We start from the raw sequence: 17811 nt of genomic DNA, 5'->3' as shown, positions 1-17811 counted from the left end.
TTCACCTCTGAAAAACAAAAACATCGTATTTCTATTTATAATTGTTGTATTTTAATGAAAAAGATGTGAGTTACCCTCTGATATCTTTGGCTTTCCTCAATAGCACATGACGACTTTAGCCCTAAAACTTACCCTTACTCTTATTGAAAACAAATAGGAAGCATTTCAAGGATAAAATGAAGTTGTTTTTAAAGCATTATTAGTTTCAAGATTATGTTTACTTTAAAATTAACAGTTAAAGCAATGTTATTATCTTAATGAATAGATAAGAAATATAAACTCCGAAGAGATTGTAATGAAAACTCCCATCGAGACATCTGACTTTTCGCCACATTTAAATTAATGTTTCAATTTTCAGGAATTGCTTCAGGTTCTACTTGGGAAAAATTGCAATCATGTTTCGATGCTTCTCATAATTGTTCAAAGCTTTCTAATTTTTTTTTACTGTTTTCTTAAACACTCGTCACAGTTATGTAACTTTGCTTGTAGAGGAACATTAACTCAAATTATGATCGGGTATGGCTCATGCACAGTGTCTCAAGAGTAATCATCTTTCAGTCACATCAACAGTAGGGCTGGTAATGGATTACCGCCCCCTTTGTTCCTATTGTACTTAATTTGCTAATTACAGGTTTCAATGGGAAAAGTTGAGCAAACTACGTTTACGGAATTGCGAAGGTTTTGCGTAGAGCGTGAGACTATTTATGGTAAAGTTGACAAACATGACGATCTTTACAAGGTGTGGTTGACGGAAGGAATTCCTTGCACATACACGTACATTACACAGTTGTTTCTTCGAGGTACAACTTAAGCTACAACTTTCGCTTGACCTCTTATCTGGATACAAGACAAATAGAATGAAGCGATTCACGGAATTAAAAGTCCTTGATACCACAACTAAACCTAGTCTCCAATCTACGTGCCCTTCTTGACAAGGCAAATGGAACCATGTCGCTACTGTCGATGATTAGAGTTAAGGATTTTTATCAAAATCTCAATTACCTGTATCGAAACTATGGTAAGCGTTTGCTAAAGCAAGGTCAAGGTCATTGAATTCTCAAAGTGAACCAAACATAAAAAGGAAAACAAAAATGTTCTAGAATTCCAAGATAGACATTAAATCACAATCACTAAAACAATGCCAAAAGTTATCTTAATATATTTTTTTTTTCCTGAATGATGATGGTTTAGCATAATTAAAGTTCGATTTTCAAAGTTTCTCTTATTTAGAACTGGCCTTCAAATTCATGCTCAATGTTTCTTCGACCTGGCCTGCAAAATGGCATGCGAGGGCAGCTAAATAGAAAGGTTAATAATTTTTAATAGGTTTTACACTTATCAGACTCAACAAACGTTGCGGTTTCGGCTGGGAGAAGAACGAGGTTTTAAACGCATTATTTTTCTGCTCTCTTTGCCTTCGCTTACCGGTTTAGCTAAGGTCCCAAATATTATCCGAACAGCACAATCAATTACGCACTATTTATAAAGGTATTAACTTTCCTATCTAATGGTTATATTTTCGTTTTACCCACAGAAGTTCTTTCAATTTATGAAATAAATGGTTTAAAATTACACCATCTCTCAACCTTTAGAAAATGTAGAATCTCTCCTAGAAAAACCCTCTGTTATCTCAAAGGCGGAGAAACATCTTTTATCTGATATCACTTCGAGTGATTATCCTTCCTCTTAATAAATGGAGATTGAAAAAGACCAGGAAAGCGTTCAGAAATGCTTAACACTCGACCGATTTCAAAGGATATGTCAATATGTCTGTAGTTGTCTACAATAACTAGGCATATGCGGTGTTTTCAAGTCGAAGATGACGTTAAGATCGAACTTGTTACAACTAAAGATGCTATTAACCCGCCTAAACAGGAGTGTATAGTTCATAAATTCCCTGTGTGTGTGTGGCAAAGTTGACATGAGCTTGACTAAAATACCTCAGCAGGAGAGAATCAAGAGGAATAACAGAAATATCTGAGTCCTTCGGATCAGTAGAAACCCACACACCCTCCTCGCCCACTCGAGAACTAAGTAAGGGTTATTGATTATAATCCCTGTAGTTGCACGTGCAAGGCAAAGGAAAAAACTTCCGTGCGACCTCTCCATAAAATGTCAACAGGGATAGCGGCGAATGAACCCTAAAATCATGGATGCCCGTGAATCATTTATTATGGCTGGTACGTCGCCGGTAAAAAAGTTACTGATCTAAAAAATAACTGTTATCGTGGAAATTTAAGGTTTTCAAATTTATTTAACAGAAAATTGTCAAGAACAAGTTACGTGTCTTTTGACCTTTGTTACCAGGGCTAGTAGTAAATATTTTTAAGAGGCAATTAATTTAATCTCTTAAGTCGAATCATAATTGAATAAAACTTGAGTGGGTGTCATTTTCACTAATCTCTCACTTATTCCAACGTTATGCGTTTTTTTTTTTTAATTGTTGCTTTTGATTTTTTTCTTTTTTTTTCTGCTTTGTTTATTGTTTTGTTTTGTTTTGTTGCTATTTTTTTCCATTTATTTCATCCATCCGGAGCTTCATATTGGACTAAAATTTGTAACTCTCTGTGAGAGCAGGCTTAAGAGTGTAATTCAATCAGTTAGTTAGGCGTTCCGTTGTTTTTTTGGCTGGTTAATTTTTTCAGTGCGGCGTTTTTTTTTAACAAAATAATTTGGCCAAACCATTCAGGTGGCGGATTTCCCCAACCGACAACGAACAAGCGCTCTAAACTAAGCGCGGGGAGTGTGCGGGGAGATGTCACGAAAAGTAGCTGAATTTGATTACGACGAAACAAAGAAAACAAAGTTTACGTTCTTTCAGCTGTATTATCTCAGAAAACTGTGTGAACTATAAAACAAGTTTGCAGATGACGGAATGTAAGCAATTTCAAACTCCGCGAAATTCAATCATTGAATAAAGAAGCTGTGAATATATGGTGTTCTACTGTAAATCACCCAGGAAGTGGTTAAAGCGTGATAAAAGTTTATCAGGAAAGGCGCGATTTAGTGGTGTGTTTTTTCTCACGGCTTTCCCTTTTACTCTTACTTCTTGTGTGTAGAATATACCATCCATTCTTAACATTTTTTTGGTATGAGGGGTAAATTAGGTACTTCTAAGGTGCAACCCCTTCAAACGGTATAAAACGGGTGTAGAATCTTAAAATTTCTATTGAAAAACTTTGGTTTGTTGCAAGTACCAAGATCTCTGATTGATTCCTGAAGGTGGAGTAAAATGGACGTCAAAAAGATTTTTTTAGTAAGTAAATCAGGGTTTTCTTGACTTTTATTTTTATAGAGTAACAAACTGAATCTCCAATTATAATATTATGCGTAGCGCTGAGTTCGTTTGCCACCACTGATTATTCATGGCGCTTACAGCGTTGCCAATTAACATAGACGTGTGTAGCAGTTCGCAAACTTTATCACAGATGTGGTTGTAACAATTCTCCTGGGTGAGGAAAAAAAGACATTGGTCATGAGGGATTTAGTTATTCTTTCTCCTTTTGGTGTTTTCGGAAACAAAGGCTGAGATAATCGTTACGCAACTGGATAAGAAAAGGAAGGGGTTTGCTGCACCACACCAATATTGAAGCGTTGCCTCCAGCTCTCGAAGCTTCCTTGCCTTTTTTTCCAGACAGCCCTCTCTGAGCTGCTTTTTAAATAAAAGTTGGTTTCAGATAGATTGTAATTCTTTTTAACTATTATCTTTTAAATCACGTAGATGTAAAATGTAAAAAGACTCGCTAATTCAGAGCTCCATTTTTCGAACAAATTCGCAAACTTTATTTAGTTTTGGACATTTTTCCGCCTACATAGCTGATCTTGAATTGTGCGTTTAAAAGATCAAGGTTTGGCCACTAAATAATTGCCCTTAGTTAATTTTCCTCGGGGAAAAAAAACCAAACACCCTATTTCGAAAGAGAGAGTAAAACACCCTTCTAGTTATAAAGAAAGGCTTTAGAAAATTTTCTTTATGTTGCGACGACTCAGTTATATTTACTTCAACATCAGTTGAACACAAGCCTTCTACAAGAATCGTTAGATCTGTCACAATTAAATACTTGATGACGCATTGATCTGACCTTTTCAGAAAGGACAAGCCATCTTACTTTAAGCCTTGATGAATTTCAAAACCTTTCTTACTTTTGGGCTTTTTTTTACTTGAAAAACGTATATATCTTGCCTATTATTTGCTTTCTTGTAGAAATTTATGGTCATTTTGATCATGGTTTTAAGCCTAAAAATGATATGAATTCCGGTTGCTTTCACTGCCGTAGAGTTCTAAGCAGATCATAGACGTAATTTCAGATTCAAGTCTACAAATGAACGCATGTCACACTGACAAGATCTTTCTTTTAAGATTGCTGAAAGTGGGTGCAAAGATTAAAATCTTTTCTCCCACTTTCAGCAATCGGAACGTTTCGATCTCAAAAATCACGTATGTTCTTCACCTTAGTAAGTTTCGCTTCACTTATATTCATTATGCAAAATAATGATTACCTAATTGGGTAAAGCCGGTGACAGTTAAACATTTCTAAGTCCTCCTGGGAGGACCATGGTGCAGTCACGTATCAACACCGAGCTGTCAACACTTTTTTATAAACCTCCTCATATTAACTAATAACGAGTCGATGATGTGGGAAATGACACGTAAGATGCCAAGGTGTCAGTTAACAGGTCATGGGAAGTAAATTGAAGTCACTTTTAAAGACTCTTTCGGAAAGAATAGAAAAAAAACTTACGCAAACAGTTTTATTTTAGCAGAAATTCAATCGAAGTTTACACAGAGGTTCCTCTCAGATTGGCCGACGTTTTTGTGCATCTCTTTTTTGACTTTAGGTTCCTAAACTTTGACAAAAATTGGCGATGTTACCATGATACTTCATGAACTGAATTATACACTCTTGAAAAAAGTTTTTAAAGCTCAACCGGTATGAAATAGGAAAAAGGGGGGGGGGGAATCCAAGTTAAGCAAAAGGTGAAAGAAAAACCCTCTTAGAAGTCAGTCAAGCAGATAAATAAAGTACTGTGAGTGTACAACCTATTTTTTTTTATCAGATTTACGCATCTAGTGCATCATCAAGTTCCTCTAATTGTGGCCTACCTACCGTCAAGAACCGCAAAAGGTACTCGAGCTGTTCTCTAACCCGGATTTTTCAATTTCTTTCTATCCAGATTGCATTCGTAGTTGTGCTGTCGCACGAAAAAACAGGATCGAGTCACATTCCACTGGTAAGAAGCATAGGTTCGTCTTTTAAAAGAGAGACATGCGTTAATGGAGGAAATCTGATTAAGATTTACACAAACCAATGTCAAGTTGTAAACGGAAAGAAGCAGTGTCCGGTTTACTGCAATGGCAGAGGCACTTTCGACCAACAGACAAGTGGGTATTACGTGATTACAATATACACTATCATTGAAAAAACATTTACGGCTTAGTTCTTGTAGCTTTCATTGTTCAGGAGTTTTAAATGGCTGTGCCTTTTGACGCTAAGATATTGCTGAGAAAAAAAGGGCTTAAACAAGATTTACTTTTTGCCACCAGGACAATTAAATTTAAGGTTCCATATCATCTAAAAAACTAAAAAGCCAGGACGCACAGGCAAGCATAGGCGCTCATTTGAAAAAGATTAACATCCACATTGAGTAAGGAACTGATTGTAACACATTTGATTTCATCATTGTGGCCGATTTCTTTCGTTAAAATTCAGTTGGCGATGACAACTATTCCCTAATAAAATCGTTTCAATGTAGAAGCGATTTAGCCGTGACTGGAGGCATTTGAAGGTTTAAAGTCAGATCCATGCCTACGAGTACTTTGTAACCCGCAAAATTTTCAGTGAGGAGAAAAGAAATTCAAAATTTGTTTTTTCCTTTATTTCTTGGTTTTTTGCCTCGGTCTTTTACCTTAGCTCATGGAATATTATAATCTTCCTAAAGTCACAGATGCCAGCTTGCACAACCGTACCCATCTCTCTAAACGCTAGGAATCCCCATATTATCAGTAAAGTACCATTTAGGAGGAGTAGGTTTGGTTACTCGCCATTAAGATGATTTTAATTCATTTTACGTAAAACCAAAGTCGTGGTTGTGACATTTGGTCCATTCTCAGTTGGAAACAGGCTGAGTTGGGACAAAATTCGAACTGAAATATCTATTGATGACAGTTTTAGCAGATGCGTGAATAATATAATAATATAGATCGATGGTTTTTCGTCTTGTCACGAGCGTGGGACAAGGAAAAAATTCTGAGTCCCCATGAGGAATCGAACCTCAGATCTTCGAATTCCGCGCTCCAATACACCGTGCTACCACTGAGCCACAAAGACTCCACGGTGAGCGTGGTTTATTACGAAGTTCATATGACACGCTTCCTGCATACCACTAGGATCAGCAATGCTGATGGCATGACAAGAGTGGTAAAGCATCGGAGAGTGAAATCCAAAGGTCTGAGGTTCGATTCCTCACTGGGACCCAGAATTTTTCTTTGTCCCACGCTCGTGACGAAGGGAAAATAAAAATTCTCTCTCTATTTCTTACCATTCCTCCTATTCTTAACATGATTTAAAATTCTGTTAAAATGGCGATAACATGATCGGAGTTGGCATCGAGTTCTTTGAAAAAATTTCCCGCCAAGTTTGTGTCAGATGCAACATTTCAGAAACGCTTTTTGCTTTCAGCCTTTCTCCAAAATTACGCCACTTTCTTCGATATTTCCCAAACACATCATTGTCAATTCTGCCATGAACAATAACTGATGGCCAAAGCTGTTCTGAGTGCTCGGTCCCTCGGGGATAGCAACAAATAAAGCTCAAGAAAACTCAAAAAGTTTTAAATATTTCTATTTGTACTAAGAAGTAGAATATATACATTGATGGCAGATTTGCTTAATACAAAGCATTAGCGATTATACATTTACATATATTTACAAAAACCATCTGCACGAAAAGCAATGTCGTCTTTCTCAGTGACTGGCTGATTCGATGATGATAAAAGTAGTGGATAGTCGAAGTCCTTCCAAAATCGTTTTTTCATTATTGATATGTTTATTGTTACAGGATTTGAGATCGTGAAGCACAATAGAAAGAAGTGTATTCAGTTTCAAGACGGAAACACCAGATATTCGTTGAAAGTCATAAATGGGACGGACGTAATTTTTGAGGTGAGTTTAGATTGCTAATACAAAAGGGAAAGCAAAACCTACTCAGGTTGGTCGTTTAGGTCTATTATAAGTGCTCAAGTCCTTGTTTTTTCCCCATTTTCTTGCTTGTCTACTCATAAGCAAATCAACTCATGGTTATGGTAATGATAACAATTGTAAAATAATAAATACTATTATTTTGCTCTCTATGCATGAGTGGGCAGTATTCTACAAATCCTGCTATCTGATTGAGCGGGTCGTGTTCTCCCATCCAGCCCTCCACAGCGGGCGCTATCCTATTGGTCGCGTGACGAGTTGACTAACACATCTTTATTTGGCTTCGTTGTAATATGTTTTGTTTTGCCAGTTGGGCAGCATTTAGAGGCAAAGGTCTCGATCACGACCTTTAACCGATAAATAACTTTTAAAATAAAAATGATAATCACAACGACGATCACGATGAAAATAGGAAAGTTGTGGTACAATATCATTAACAATAGCAAAGAAAATAAACTGAGAAATTATGTGTCAATAAGCAAATGCAGAAAAGAGGCCTGCAAAAAATTCAGGTTTCGACAAGACATTCGATTTTTTTTTCAGGCTTTTTTTCTGCAATTGCGTAAATTGCAGCTCACTTGCGAGGATTACAGCTTTACTTGATTTTCATCCGCAGGTCAAATGAAGTTTATTTCATTGAAAATTACATGTAAGTGTTAAATTTGTTGTTTTTGTAGGAACAGTCGGCGTGCGACACAGCAACCAGCCATGACTTCTTATTCAAAGAGGAGAAAAATACCGCCGGAAAATTTACATACAAATACACCTCGAGTACCAATAAGGCCATGTACCTCGGAGTTAGTGCCAACTGCTCTGATGACAATCTATATTTTCTTTCCACAACTAATCAAGACAAACGGTGTTTCATGGAGAGATGGTCTTGACTGTATGTTGATTTCACAAAGTTCTGAATTTTTAAAGACAGTGGCCAAATCAATGGATTTCGTCAATTGTATTTTGAGTCTTTGGATGAATCTAATTTCTTAAGTGTGCAAAGAATAAAAGATTTTTATTAAAATATAAATTGTCATTTGTATTTTACTTCGCAATCTAGTCACCAATTTATAACTGTTATGAAATCCCTGAACCATGAGAAACGATAACCGAAGGCACTGATCTTATGTTTCTACGAGTACTACATCATTAGTATTTAAAAAATTATTTGATACCCACTCTGTTTTGGTCGAAAGTGTCTCTGTCGTCGCAGTTAACCTTCAGCCAGTCTCCACCTCATCAATTATCTCTTTTAAAAACAGAACCAATACTCGTCACCAGTAGTTTCAGTCTTGATTGATCTTTCTCGGATAATTGAATATTTACAAATGCGATCTAGAGAGGAAGGGATTTGAGAGCGACTAAGGTACCTGTTACAATGGTGAATAACTAAGTTGGACTCACTCTGTGTTTCTGGAGGAACTTCATGATGTGACAGATCTGTATATTTAAGAGCAATCAATTTGCACGGTCACCGTTTTATGAAGCACCTTTGTCGTCTGGGTGCACCCGCATGTATTGTTTAACTTGTAACAGGATTCAAAGATATTTCTTTTATTTAGCTATTTAAGACCTTCCTAAAGCCTGCTCTATCTCTCCATTATGAGGGTTGTTGCCCTCTGGTGTCGCCCTTTCTGATTACAATGTTTCGTGTCACATCATAGTATTAATAGGAAAACATTCTTCCTTTTTTTCCTTTTTCTCTTTCATTAGAGATCAGTTGAGCTTCGCAAAAGTTTGACAAAAGTTTTTCATTTGGTCATGATGTGACATCATTGTAAAATAGCCAGTTGTCTCAAAATTCAGGAACTTGAGGTCCAAACAAGCAGTTTTCTTGTACATAAGATTTCGACCAGTCTGAAAGAAAAGACTTTCTCTAAACTTCGAGTAGAGGATCTTGTGCTAATACAATCTAGTATGACCTTGTTTTCATTTCTCTTTTGATATTAAGTTTCCTTCCAACAATCGTTAAGTATTTCCCTGTTATCATACTTGACTTTATCATATTAAATGTTAGTTGTTCTACGAAACCCGTTTCATTGACGTTTTCTCTGTTAATATATGCAAGTTTTATAAGGAAGTTTTAACAGTTGCGTTAGATATGTGTAACCTTTTGTTTAGAGTCACTTCACTGATTGCTGATGGCGACACAAGACTATGCATCAACCTATTAACGCGACATGACTTCATTATCAACTGAGCTAAATCTCTTATTTGTGCTGAGTATGGTTTTTTATGTATGATCATCTTGAAAGAATATGGAGCAAAAATATAGTGTAACAAATCTTTTGATACTCGCATGCACGATGTTAAATTCTTGTCTGAGTTTAAAAACCGTATCAACCAAACGCCACTAAGACGGAGTTGTTAAATAAAGGAATTAGAAGTTGAGTCCAAAGCCGCAAAACTATGATATCTGATTGATGCAATTCTTTTCTGTCTAATCGATCATCAGAAAACGTGAGGCTGGCGTTGCAGCTTTCCGTGAAAATGGAAAAAAATTAGCAAGCTAAACCTCTTAGGCGTGAAAATGGGAAGCAACGCGGCGCAGCATTGCGAACAATCAGGACACGTGCTAATGTACCAACTAGAAATCAGGATAGAAATGGCCAAAATTTTTTCTACGAATCTAAAAACATAATGCATTTCTTTAGAGGTAAAACTAACGAAAACGAAAAGATTTCGGATTAAGCAAACATCATCGAATGACATAAAACCTTACGCTTATTAATGCAGTTAATCATATACAGCAAATGAAGCATTCATTTGGACACATGTTTAGGACTTTAAGGCTTACTCTGAATAACTCTTACTACTCTCTTCACAGTGAACCAAATGGTAATCTCAAAATAGTCAATTGCATATACGTAAAAAAAAAGAGAAAAAAAAAGAGCGACTTATGATATGCCTTTTTCAGATGAACAAAAGCGGCTCTAGACTCCCTGCGGCATTTCGAAATAAGCATGCTGTTTTCTCCTAGAAAAACACTCTCGTACCGATGTCAAGTGATCAGTTGTCCTGATCTTTAAAGCAGTGAAAACGGTATCAGCTAGCCTTGTGGAGCACAAAATCTGCCTATGGCTATCTCGGTCAAGTTGCATTAAGATCATCTACGCCTTTGAGTATCAGAAAGTCACCGAAAAGAGAAAGTTACGCATCACCTGACAATTTCCTTTTTAAATGGCAAAAAGTTAATTAATTATCTCAAGGACTTCTACGATTTGCTAAAAATCATATATAAGAGAAGTGTTAAATCCATACCTATATGTTTTTTTTAAAGTAATGAAAAATGGACGGTTTTCATTTTGAACTAGATCATTAAAGGACAGATATGTTTTTGACATTTCCAAACGCCGTGAATTTTTTGGTCTCGTTAGTCACACAACGCCATCTATTCCCCTTTGGAGAGAGACTAATGAGTGCAAAAGGGACAACGCTTACTGCCGTTCCTACAACAGAGTGAAAATCAAAATTATTCGGCAACAGTTGGTTACTTCAAAAATATAATTCCACGTAATTTTACTACGAAAACCAAACTGAAACTTTTTTGTACCTTTAATAGACCCAAACCAAAGATATATTGCGATCTCTAATAGTTCAAGATACATTGAACAAGAAAAAAGGATAATATTTCAAAGAGGGCTTCTTGATTGGTTGTTACCTATCTGGACTTCGCCCGCTATGTGATAAAATTCAGGTTAATAACAAGGAATTAACACGCGATTGAGTTAAGTCCAAGGTAGCTAAAACCGAAAAATATTCGTAGATAAAGTCAAAACACGGGAGAATTGCGTGGAAAATTCACTATCAGTGGCATTTAGTTCCATTTGAATTGTTTTTCAGTGGTGTTGGGTAATGCGGTTAGAATACGTGATTAAATACAGGTTGGTTACAGGGAAATGACACGTGATGGAGCGAAGTCTAATGTGGAATCTGGGAGAGATCTAACTCGTTATTTCCAAAACTTGGGTGATGGAAAATGTGAAGTTTAGCATCATTTTATACGATCCCAAGGAAAGATGCCTGTTCACAAAGTTCTTCTAATTTGTTATCATCGCTAAAATATGTTAAAAATTAATGGCACATTCTCATAGGTGCGCAGCGGTTTGGAGAGCAAAAGGAAGGGAGTAATTAGAAACACTCGATCAGGTCTAAACCTTTTTTCCTTGCTCCGGCCACTTCCGGCATACTTTACGGCAGAAACAGACTATAAATGATTCATTCATTTGTTAAATATTTTCTTCAAAGAGTAGCTTTTATATTACATCACGTGACATAAAACTGCTCTTTGAATAGACAACAAGGCAAACAGATAACGAAAAAAATTTGACCATTTGAATTACAAACTGACAGACTGATCTACAGTTAACATGCCGCCCTGAAGTTAACAGTACCAGTACTACACAAAGTCATAGATAATAGAGAGAGCGAAAAACAACAACCGTGGGATACGTGAGGGACTAGCTAGAATTAAATGCGCCCCTTTCATCTATTTCAATTATGATCGGATTTTAAGGATTGACTTAATTGCTACTCATAATTACTTCACGGTAGCTTGGGAGGCAATTCGAGAAATATGTAAAAGGTACTCAAAAAGTTATCTAACTGATAATTACTGCAAACTTAAATGTCTACGGTCACCTCAAAAATGTGGGTTTCAATACAAGTCTTCACCTACGCAACACCCCCGGAATTACAGTGGCAAGTGAAAAAAAAACTGACTCGCTTATCAAACCGTAACAAATTAAAACACTATTTAACTGTCAATCCACGATGGCACCCGACGTCTATGATATTTCACATAGGATAGATTGACTTTTTTGCCAGTGAAACAAAATTTAACGAATATAGTACATTTGATAAGTGCGATTTTTGTGCGAGTTTGTCAATTCTGTAGTACATTAAGTATGTGCTATTTCAATTCTAGCTGAGACCATGACCATAACAATATTTTTGTCGCCGATATGCATAAATCACAAATTTCATTACCGGGAAGCCTGAATTAATGGCCAAAGTATTTAATTGAGCCCCATAGTTTGTCAGCAAACATGTCTTTCACGTATCAAGACGATTTTTTACGGAATGGAGTCGGTTTTAATACGGAAAATGTCGCACGTCCTAGAGATAAGAGGACAAAACCTGAAGCAGACTGAATGAAGACGCATAAAAGCTGCAAATTAAAATATCCAAATACTACAAATGAAAGATAAACGGCAAAAAGGAAAGAATGATACAAAGATAGATTAGCTATGAGGAAGTAAACATACATCCGAAATCTCTGACAATATAATGTTCAAATATTTTGAAGCTACTGTCAAAGAAAAAATATACAAATAATTTTTGGTTCCAGCGTATGGTTTTGAATAGTCTCATTCTTCTAATCAAATGCCCCTTTAGAGTAACGGAACTTCCACTGAGTGGTTTCGACACTAAAAGCTGAAACCAAAAATTAAAGAGATGTATTATAATTATCCGGGATCAAGAGGATGCTTTTTCCGGTGCGTTTTTTCATATTTTTCCATACTCTAAGTGCCGACCCTCGGCCGAATAACTCAGCGTGAAATTTGAAATAGACGGCTTCATAACCCTTTCTCTATTCATGTAAAATCGCCTGTCTTTCACGGTTCTAGGAAAAAAAACATATAAGTTCTTATCAGTACAGTTATGATTAACTCCGAGGTACATCACTTGATTAGTGCTTGAGATGTATTTGTATGTAAAGGTATTTGTCGATACATCTTTTTCCTCTTTAAACAAGAACTCAGTGCCGGTTGATTCGTTGCACGCTGACTGTTCCTACAAAACAAAAAATTTAACAGTTAAGTAATGAGCAAGTAAACAAACTAACAAGCAAACAAAATTTCCCTCATGTCAAAGTGGTTTTGTTATTGACGCACAAGAGCTTATGTTTGTGAAATATTCCGTTAAATTGTTTTTCCAGTTTCATTTCTTTGCTGTTGTTTCTAATATTGTGCCACAACCTTCCTGTCTGCAGCACCATCATTATCGTCATCATATAGCCGTAGTCGTTATCATCACTTTCTCATCACTTTCGTCCCAACTATTTCATTATTATTTTATCATCATTATTTCCATTATTTGATTTGCTTTTGAGTAGTCAAGCAAAGAAATAATGAAGAAGCAGGGACTTGTTCATGAGTGGTGAATCTCAACGATCAACTAAGTTGGTTTTCCTTTCCATTTTGTGTTAGCGCACTAAACTCACCTCAAAAACTACGTTCGTCTCATTGATGACTTTCAACGAGTATGTGATGAGTCCGACTCTTTTTTGAATGCACTTCTTACCATTCCACTTCACGATGTCAAATCCTGCAAGGAAATAGACGGATTAATAGGAGAACGTAACCATCGACTATCTGGTCACTGTTATCATTATTGGACTAGCTATTCGCTGAGAAAGACAATTTTGCTTCTTTTTTAATACGGTACGGCTTTGCAGTCGCAAACGCGACTGCAAAGGAAGTTTCCTTAATAATTTATTTATTTATTTGAATCTTTATTAAGTCATAAGATAAATAATCACATATCCTATGTTACAACATTAAAAGAAGGTATATATATAAATTACAGAGAAAATCAAGATAAAAATTATAAGACTAGATTATGTTTAAAAATTAAGCGATTAACAAACGTGTTTTTGAACCTATCAGTGTTTATTTTAGGATGGTGACTTGTCTCTTTCCTCAGATTGTACTTGGTTAATTTCTTTTTTGGCATTATAGCTCTTAAAGGGTGTATTGTATTATTAAAAACATTCTTGAAGATACGCGTGTCCTGTTGAACTAACAATTCATAAACATTAATGTGATCGGATGTATACTTGCGCTTATAACATCGATCTAAGAAACATTGGATTGTTGTTAATTCGGAATTTACAGCGCCAAATACGGACAGCCCGTATAATATATTTGGTAGAACCAGATTTAGAAACAGATGGTCTATTTCGGCCTGATTGTACCCTTCTTTCCTTAAAGATCTTAAAATGAACAGGCACTTGTTTGCTTTAATTAGTTTTTCCCGAATATGTGTTATGAACCTACTGTCTTCCTGAAATGTTACCCCTAAAATAGTAAGCTCTTTTGTCTGTGGTATTCCAGACACCATCGGAAACTCTATTGTACAACCTTTCTTGCGGAAAATGATTTCCTTGCACTTAGATGGATTGCTACACATACCATTACTTCTAGACCACTGGGAAAACTGATTAATCAGTGCGATAGAATTGTCATTATCACCTATCACAGGCGAGATAATGGTTGTATCATCTGCATATTTTACCAGCACGCTCTTATTGTCCAAGTGTATCTCTAAATCACTGAGAAAGACATTGAACAAGTGCGGCCCGCTGACACTTCCTTGGGTGGTACCTTTGTTGACACTTTTCCATTTTCCAATAAACCCATTTCTAATGACTCTCTGCTGCCTGTCTTCCAAAAAGCTTAGATACCAGTTAACTATAAAAGGATTTAGGGGGAGTTGCTTCAATTTGTGTGAGAGGAGATCGTGTTTCACACTATCAAAAGCCTTGCTGAAATCCATAGCGAATAGGCGTACCGCTTTGCACTCTGGGATATCAAGATATTGATTGACAGTATGTTGGATAGTCAGTAGAGCATTGGTACAGCTCCCTCCCTCTATGTATGCAAACTGTGAGATCCCAGAATGTTCATCGAAGGTCTCCCTTGCGTGTGTTCCTAAGACAGCTTTCTCAAAGCACCTTGCGATGACAGGTGTCACATTTATTCCGCGGAAGTCTGATATTCCCTTAGGTATATCAACCTTCGGCAAGGGGTACAGGTCTGACTTTTTCCAAGAGACAGGCCAGGCGTGTGTTCTAAGAGACAGATTCCAAATCCAGGTGATCACTGGAACGAATAGCTCGGCGTGGTCTTTCCATATAGTATACGGGATGCCATCTGGTCCGGTTGCTGTTTTCTTTATACGCATAAGAGAATTCAGGACTTGTCGCTCTGAGATTTCTGGGACTTCCTGATCTTCACTAATCTCCAGAGGTGTTGGCTTTCTGTAGGCGTGGTCAGTACATAGGTCACCAAAGTAGTCATTTAACGCGTTGAGTTCGTAGTGGCCAAGAGATAGAGAAATCACCGGCTTGCGGCGCTGAGATGTTTTATCCACTTTTTTCCACCAATCCCGAGTTCCAATAGAGGCGATAAAGTCCCTTCTGTTTCTGAAAATCACTTCAGAGATCCTTTTATTCATAACTTTAAGACGGTCTAGATTACTGAGTGATATGCGTGATTTGGCTCGTATCATCGATCGAACGAGCGGAGTCATCCAGCCCGGGTCTCTTGAAGACATGCGCACTGTTTTCAGAGGCATGCAGCTATCCAGGTGCCCTAGGATGGTATTTTCGAGCCTACCAACCACTTCATCGACATCAGTTTCCTGTATCATATCATCCCAGTTTTCCTTCGCCAACGCGATATACAGATCACGCTTTCTATGAGCCCTTTGGTCACGCACGTATACTTTACGGCGGATAGGTGGAAGCTTTATACCGGGTGGTAAAATAACTCCCATGTGATCCGTCTTGGAGAGCATGTGAAAGGGATAGCACTTTGAAAAGAGATCCGTGCGGTTCGTGAAACAGTTGTCCAAACAAGAATTCCCTCTGGTGGGGAAATTAACCAGAGCATTCCAACCAGACATTTCTTCGAAGCGTTTGATATCCAGTTTGTTGACATCGCCACCGCACAACACAACTGTTTGTGGATGTTTGTCTAGTATATTATCCACGGTATTTACAAGATGATTCATTAGATCGATCTCTGCATAATTAAATTTTGGAGGATGATAAACTCCACATATTACAAATCGATGTCCCTTGGGAAGTCGCAGAGTTATACAAATTAATTCATAAAGACTAGAGCGGTAAACATCCTCTACTGCAAGATTGTTCCTGATGTATATAGCAATCCCACCCTTATTGCGCATATCTCTGCCATTCCAATTTCTGTCTCTACGAAAGATGGAATAGTTCTCAATATTTACAATCGCATCCGGTTGTGCCGGTTTGAGGTGTGTTTCCGATACGACACAAACATCAATATCTTTAGATCGCAAGTCAGCCTCAAGTCCAACCGCCGCACGCACTCTGTTCTTAGTTTTTGCGAGACTGCAAATATTGATGAACATACACTTGGGAACGGCAAACTCCGAGCAATCGGTAGATGATTTAGTAGGCTCTCGAGGAATAGCTGTAAGATATCTGTTCTTAGCGGGATCTTGGAAGCGATAAGGTCTAGCAAACCGCCGGGTTTTAACAACTTCAATGGGTCGACATCTGTCGGAGTGTTGCGATGCAGAGATATTTTTAGTAATTTTCCCCAATCTTCGTAATCCCGGACCTCTGTATTTCAGAATTCCCAGGGATTTAAGGGTATCGAAAACATGAGGCGCAGGTCGGCCCGCCGAACGTCTCAGCGAAAGTAGCCTGTCACGATTGTGAGAGCAATGGATTCTGACTGACCCAATTGCAGGTTGACAAGCAGAGTCCGAGGAGTTGGAGCTCTGTTTTCGTTTACCGTGGTCATTATCCACTTCTTCAGGTCCAGGATGTGGATGGACATCCATATTAACAGTAATGTCGAGCACAACAAACTTCTCAGGGGCGGCCAGGAAGACCATGCCTCGACTGTCCCATTTCACCATAGCCCTTCTTACCCGGAGATTTCGAGACCGGGATACTCTCAGCTCAAATCTAGCCATCCAACTAATGCATCTTGATGTTAAAGATTGATTTCGATAAGCTCTTTCGACTGTTATCATAGTTATGAAGGTAAAAATATAGAAAACTGCAAGAGCTCTAAAGAGCGTGGCAGCCATATTGGCATGCATATATTCAATTAATAATTTTAATAAGGTTTTTGACAGTAATTTGGCAGTATTACAATTGAAATATGAGGGATATCACACTTACTGCTAAATCCAAACGATCCAGTCTGAAAAGGATTGGATATTGAGGAGACAAGACTTCAAACCTATCTCCACACTCTTTCCATATCGATTATTTTTCGGGCATCGAAAAACAAAACTCACTGAACAATGGGATATCAAGAACCAAAGGCGAGTATATTTCGTTTCAACTAGTGTCTATATCAACATTTCTTATAATTCTTTAATACTCACTGGTGTTTTGGTCCAAGTCGGTTCTGCCATTGCAGTAAACCTTGCACTGCTTCTTTCCGTTTACAACTTGACACATGTCTGTATAAATCTTTATCAGATTTCCTCCATCACAATTGTTCACTCTTTTATAATACGAAGCAATGGTCCTCTCCAGTCGAATTTTCCTTGATTGTACTTTCTCGCGTAACAGCACAATTGCAAGTGCAACCTGTAGAAAGAAATTAAAGAAAGCCGGTTAGGGAGTAGATATGTATCTTTGAAAATAAACAATTCGCACTGCGTGTTGGGGAGCACGTTTTTTCGTCTGCATGACTTTGACGATTGACTTTAATGATCACCTATTGTTTAACTTTAGACAGGATTAAGAGACTTTTCTTTGATTTAGCTAATCAAGACTATCTTTTAGGCCTGATCTATTTTTTTAGTATTAATAATGGTAATATGACCGA

At 37.3% G+C, this 17811-nt stretch overlaps 2 protein-coding genes across 2 annotated transcripts; one reads left to right on the top strand and one right to left on the bottom strand.

The window, feature by feature from the left end:
* The first annotated feature begins 3186 nt into the window (after positions 1–3186).
* On the top strand, positions 3187–8130 carry LOC131770206 (uncharacterized). The gene is made up of 4 exons (XM_059085917.2): positions 3187–3256; positions 5176–5383; positions 7059–7162; positions 7876–8130. Exons 1-4 carry the CDS (start codon positions 3233–3235, stop codon positions 8080–8082), a joined length of 543 nt encoding a protein of 180 aa, XP_058941900.2. The 5' UTR covers positions 3187–3232; the 3' UTR covers positions 8083–8130.
* Positions 8131–13713: 5583 nt separating this feature from the next.
* Positions 13714–17032, bottom strand: LOC136282006 (uncharacterized). Its single transcript, XM_066169089.1, has one exon. The coding sequence runs from the start codon at positions 17000–17002 to the stop codon at positions 13802–13804; it is 3201 nt and encodes a 1066-aa protein (XP_066025186.1). The 5' UTR covers positions 17003–17032; the 3' UTR covers positions 13714–13801.
* Positions 17033–17811: the final 779 nt, after the last annotated feature.

This window comes from Pocillopora verrucosa, chromosome 6, assembly GCF_036669915.1.
Source record: "Pocillopora verrucosa isolate sample1 chromosome 6, ASM3666991v2, whole genome shotgun sequence".
NCBI lineage: Eukaryota > Metazoa > Cnidaria > Anthozoa > Scleractinia > Pocilloporidae > Pocillopora > Pocillopora verrucosa.
Note: the sequence above shows the minus strand (reverse complement) of the source record. Positions and strands in the feature narration are given on the sequence as shown.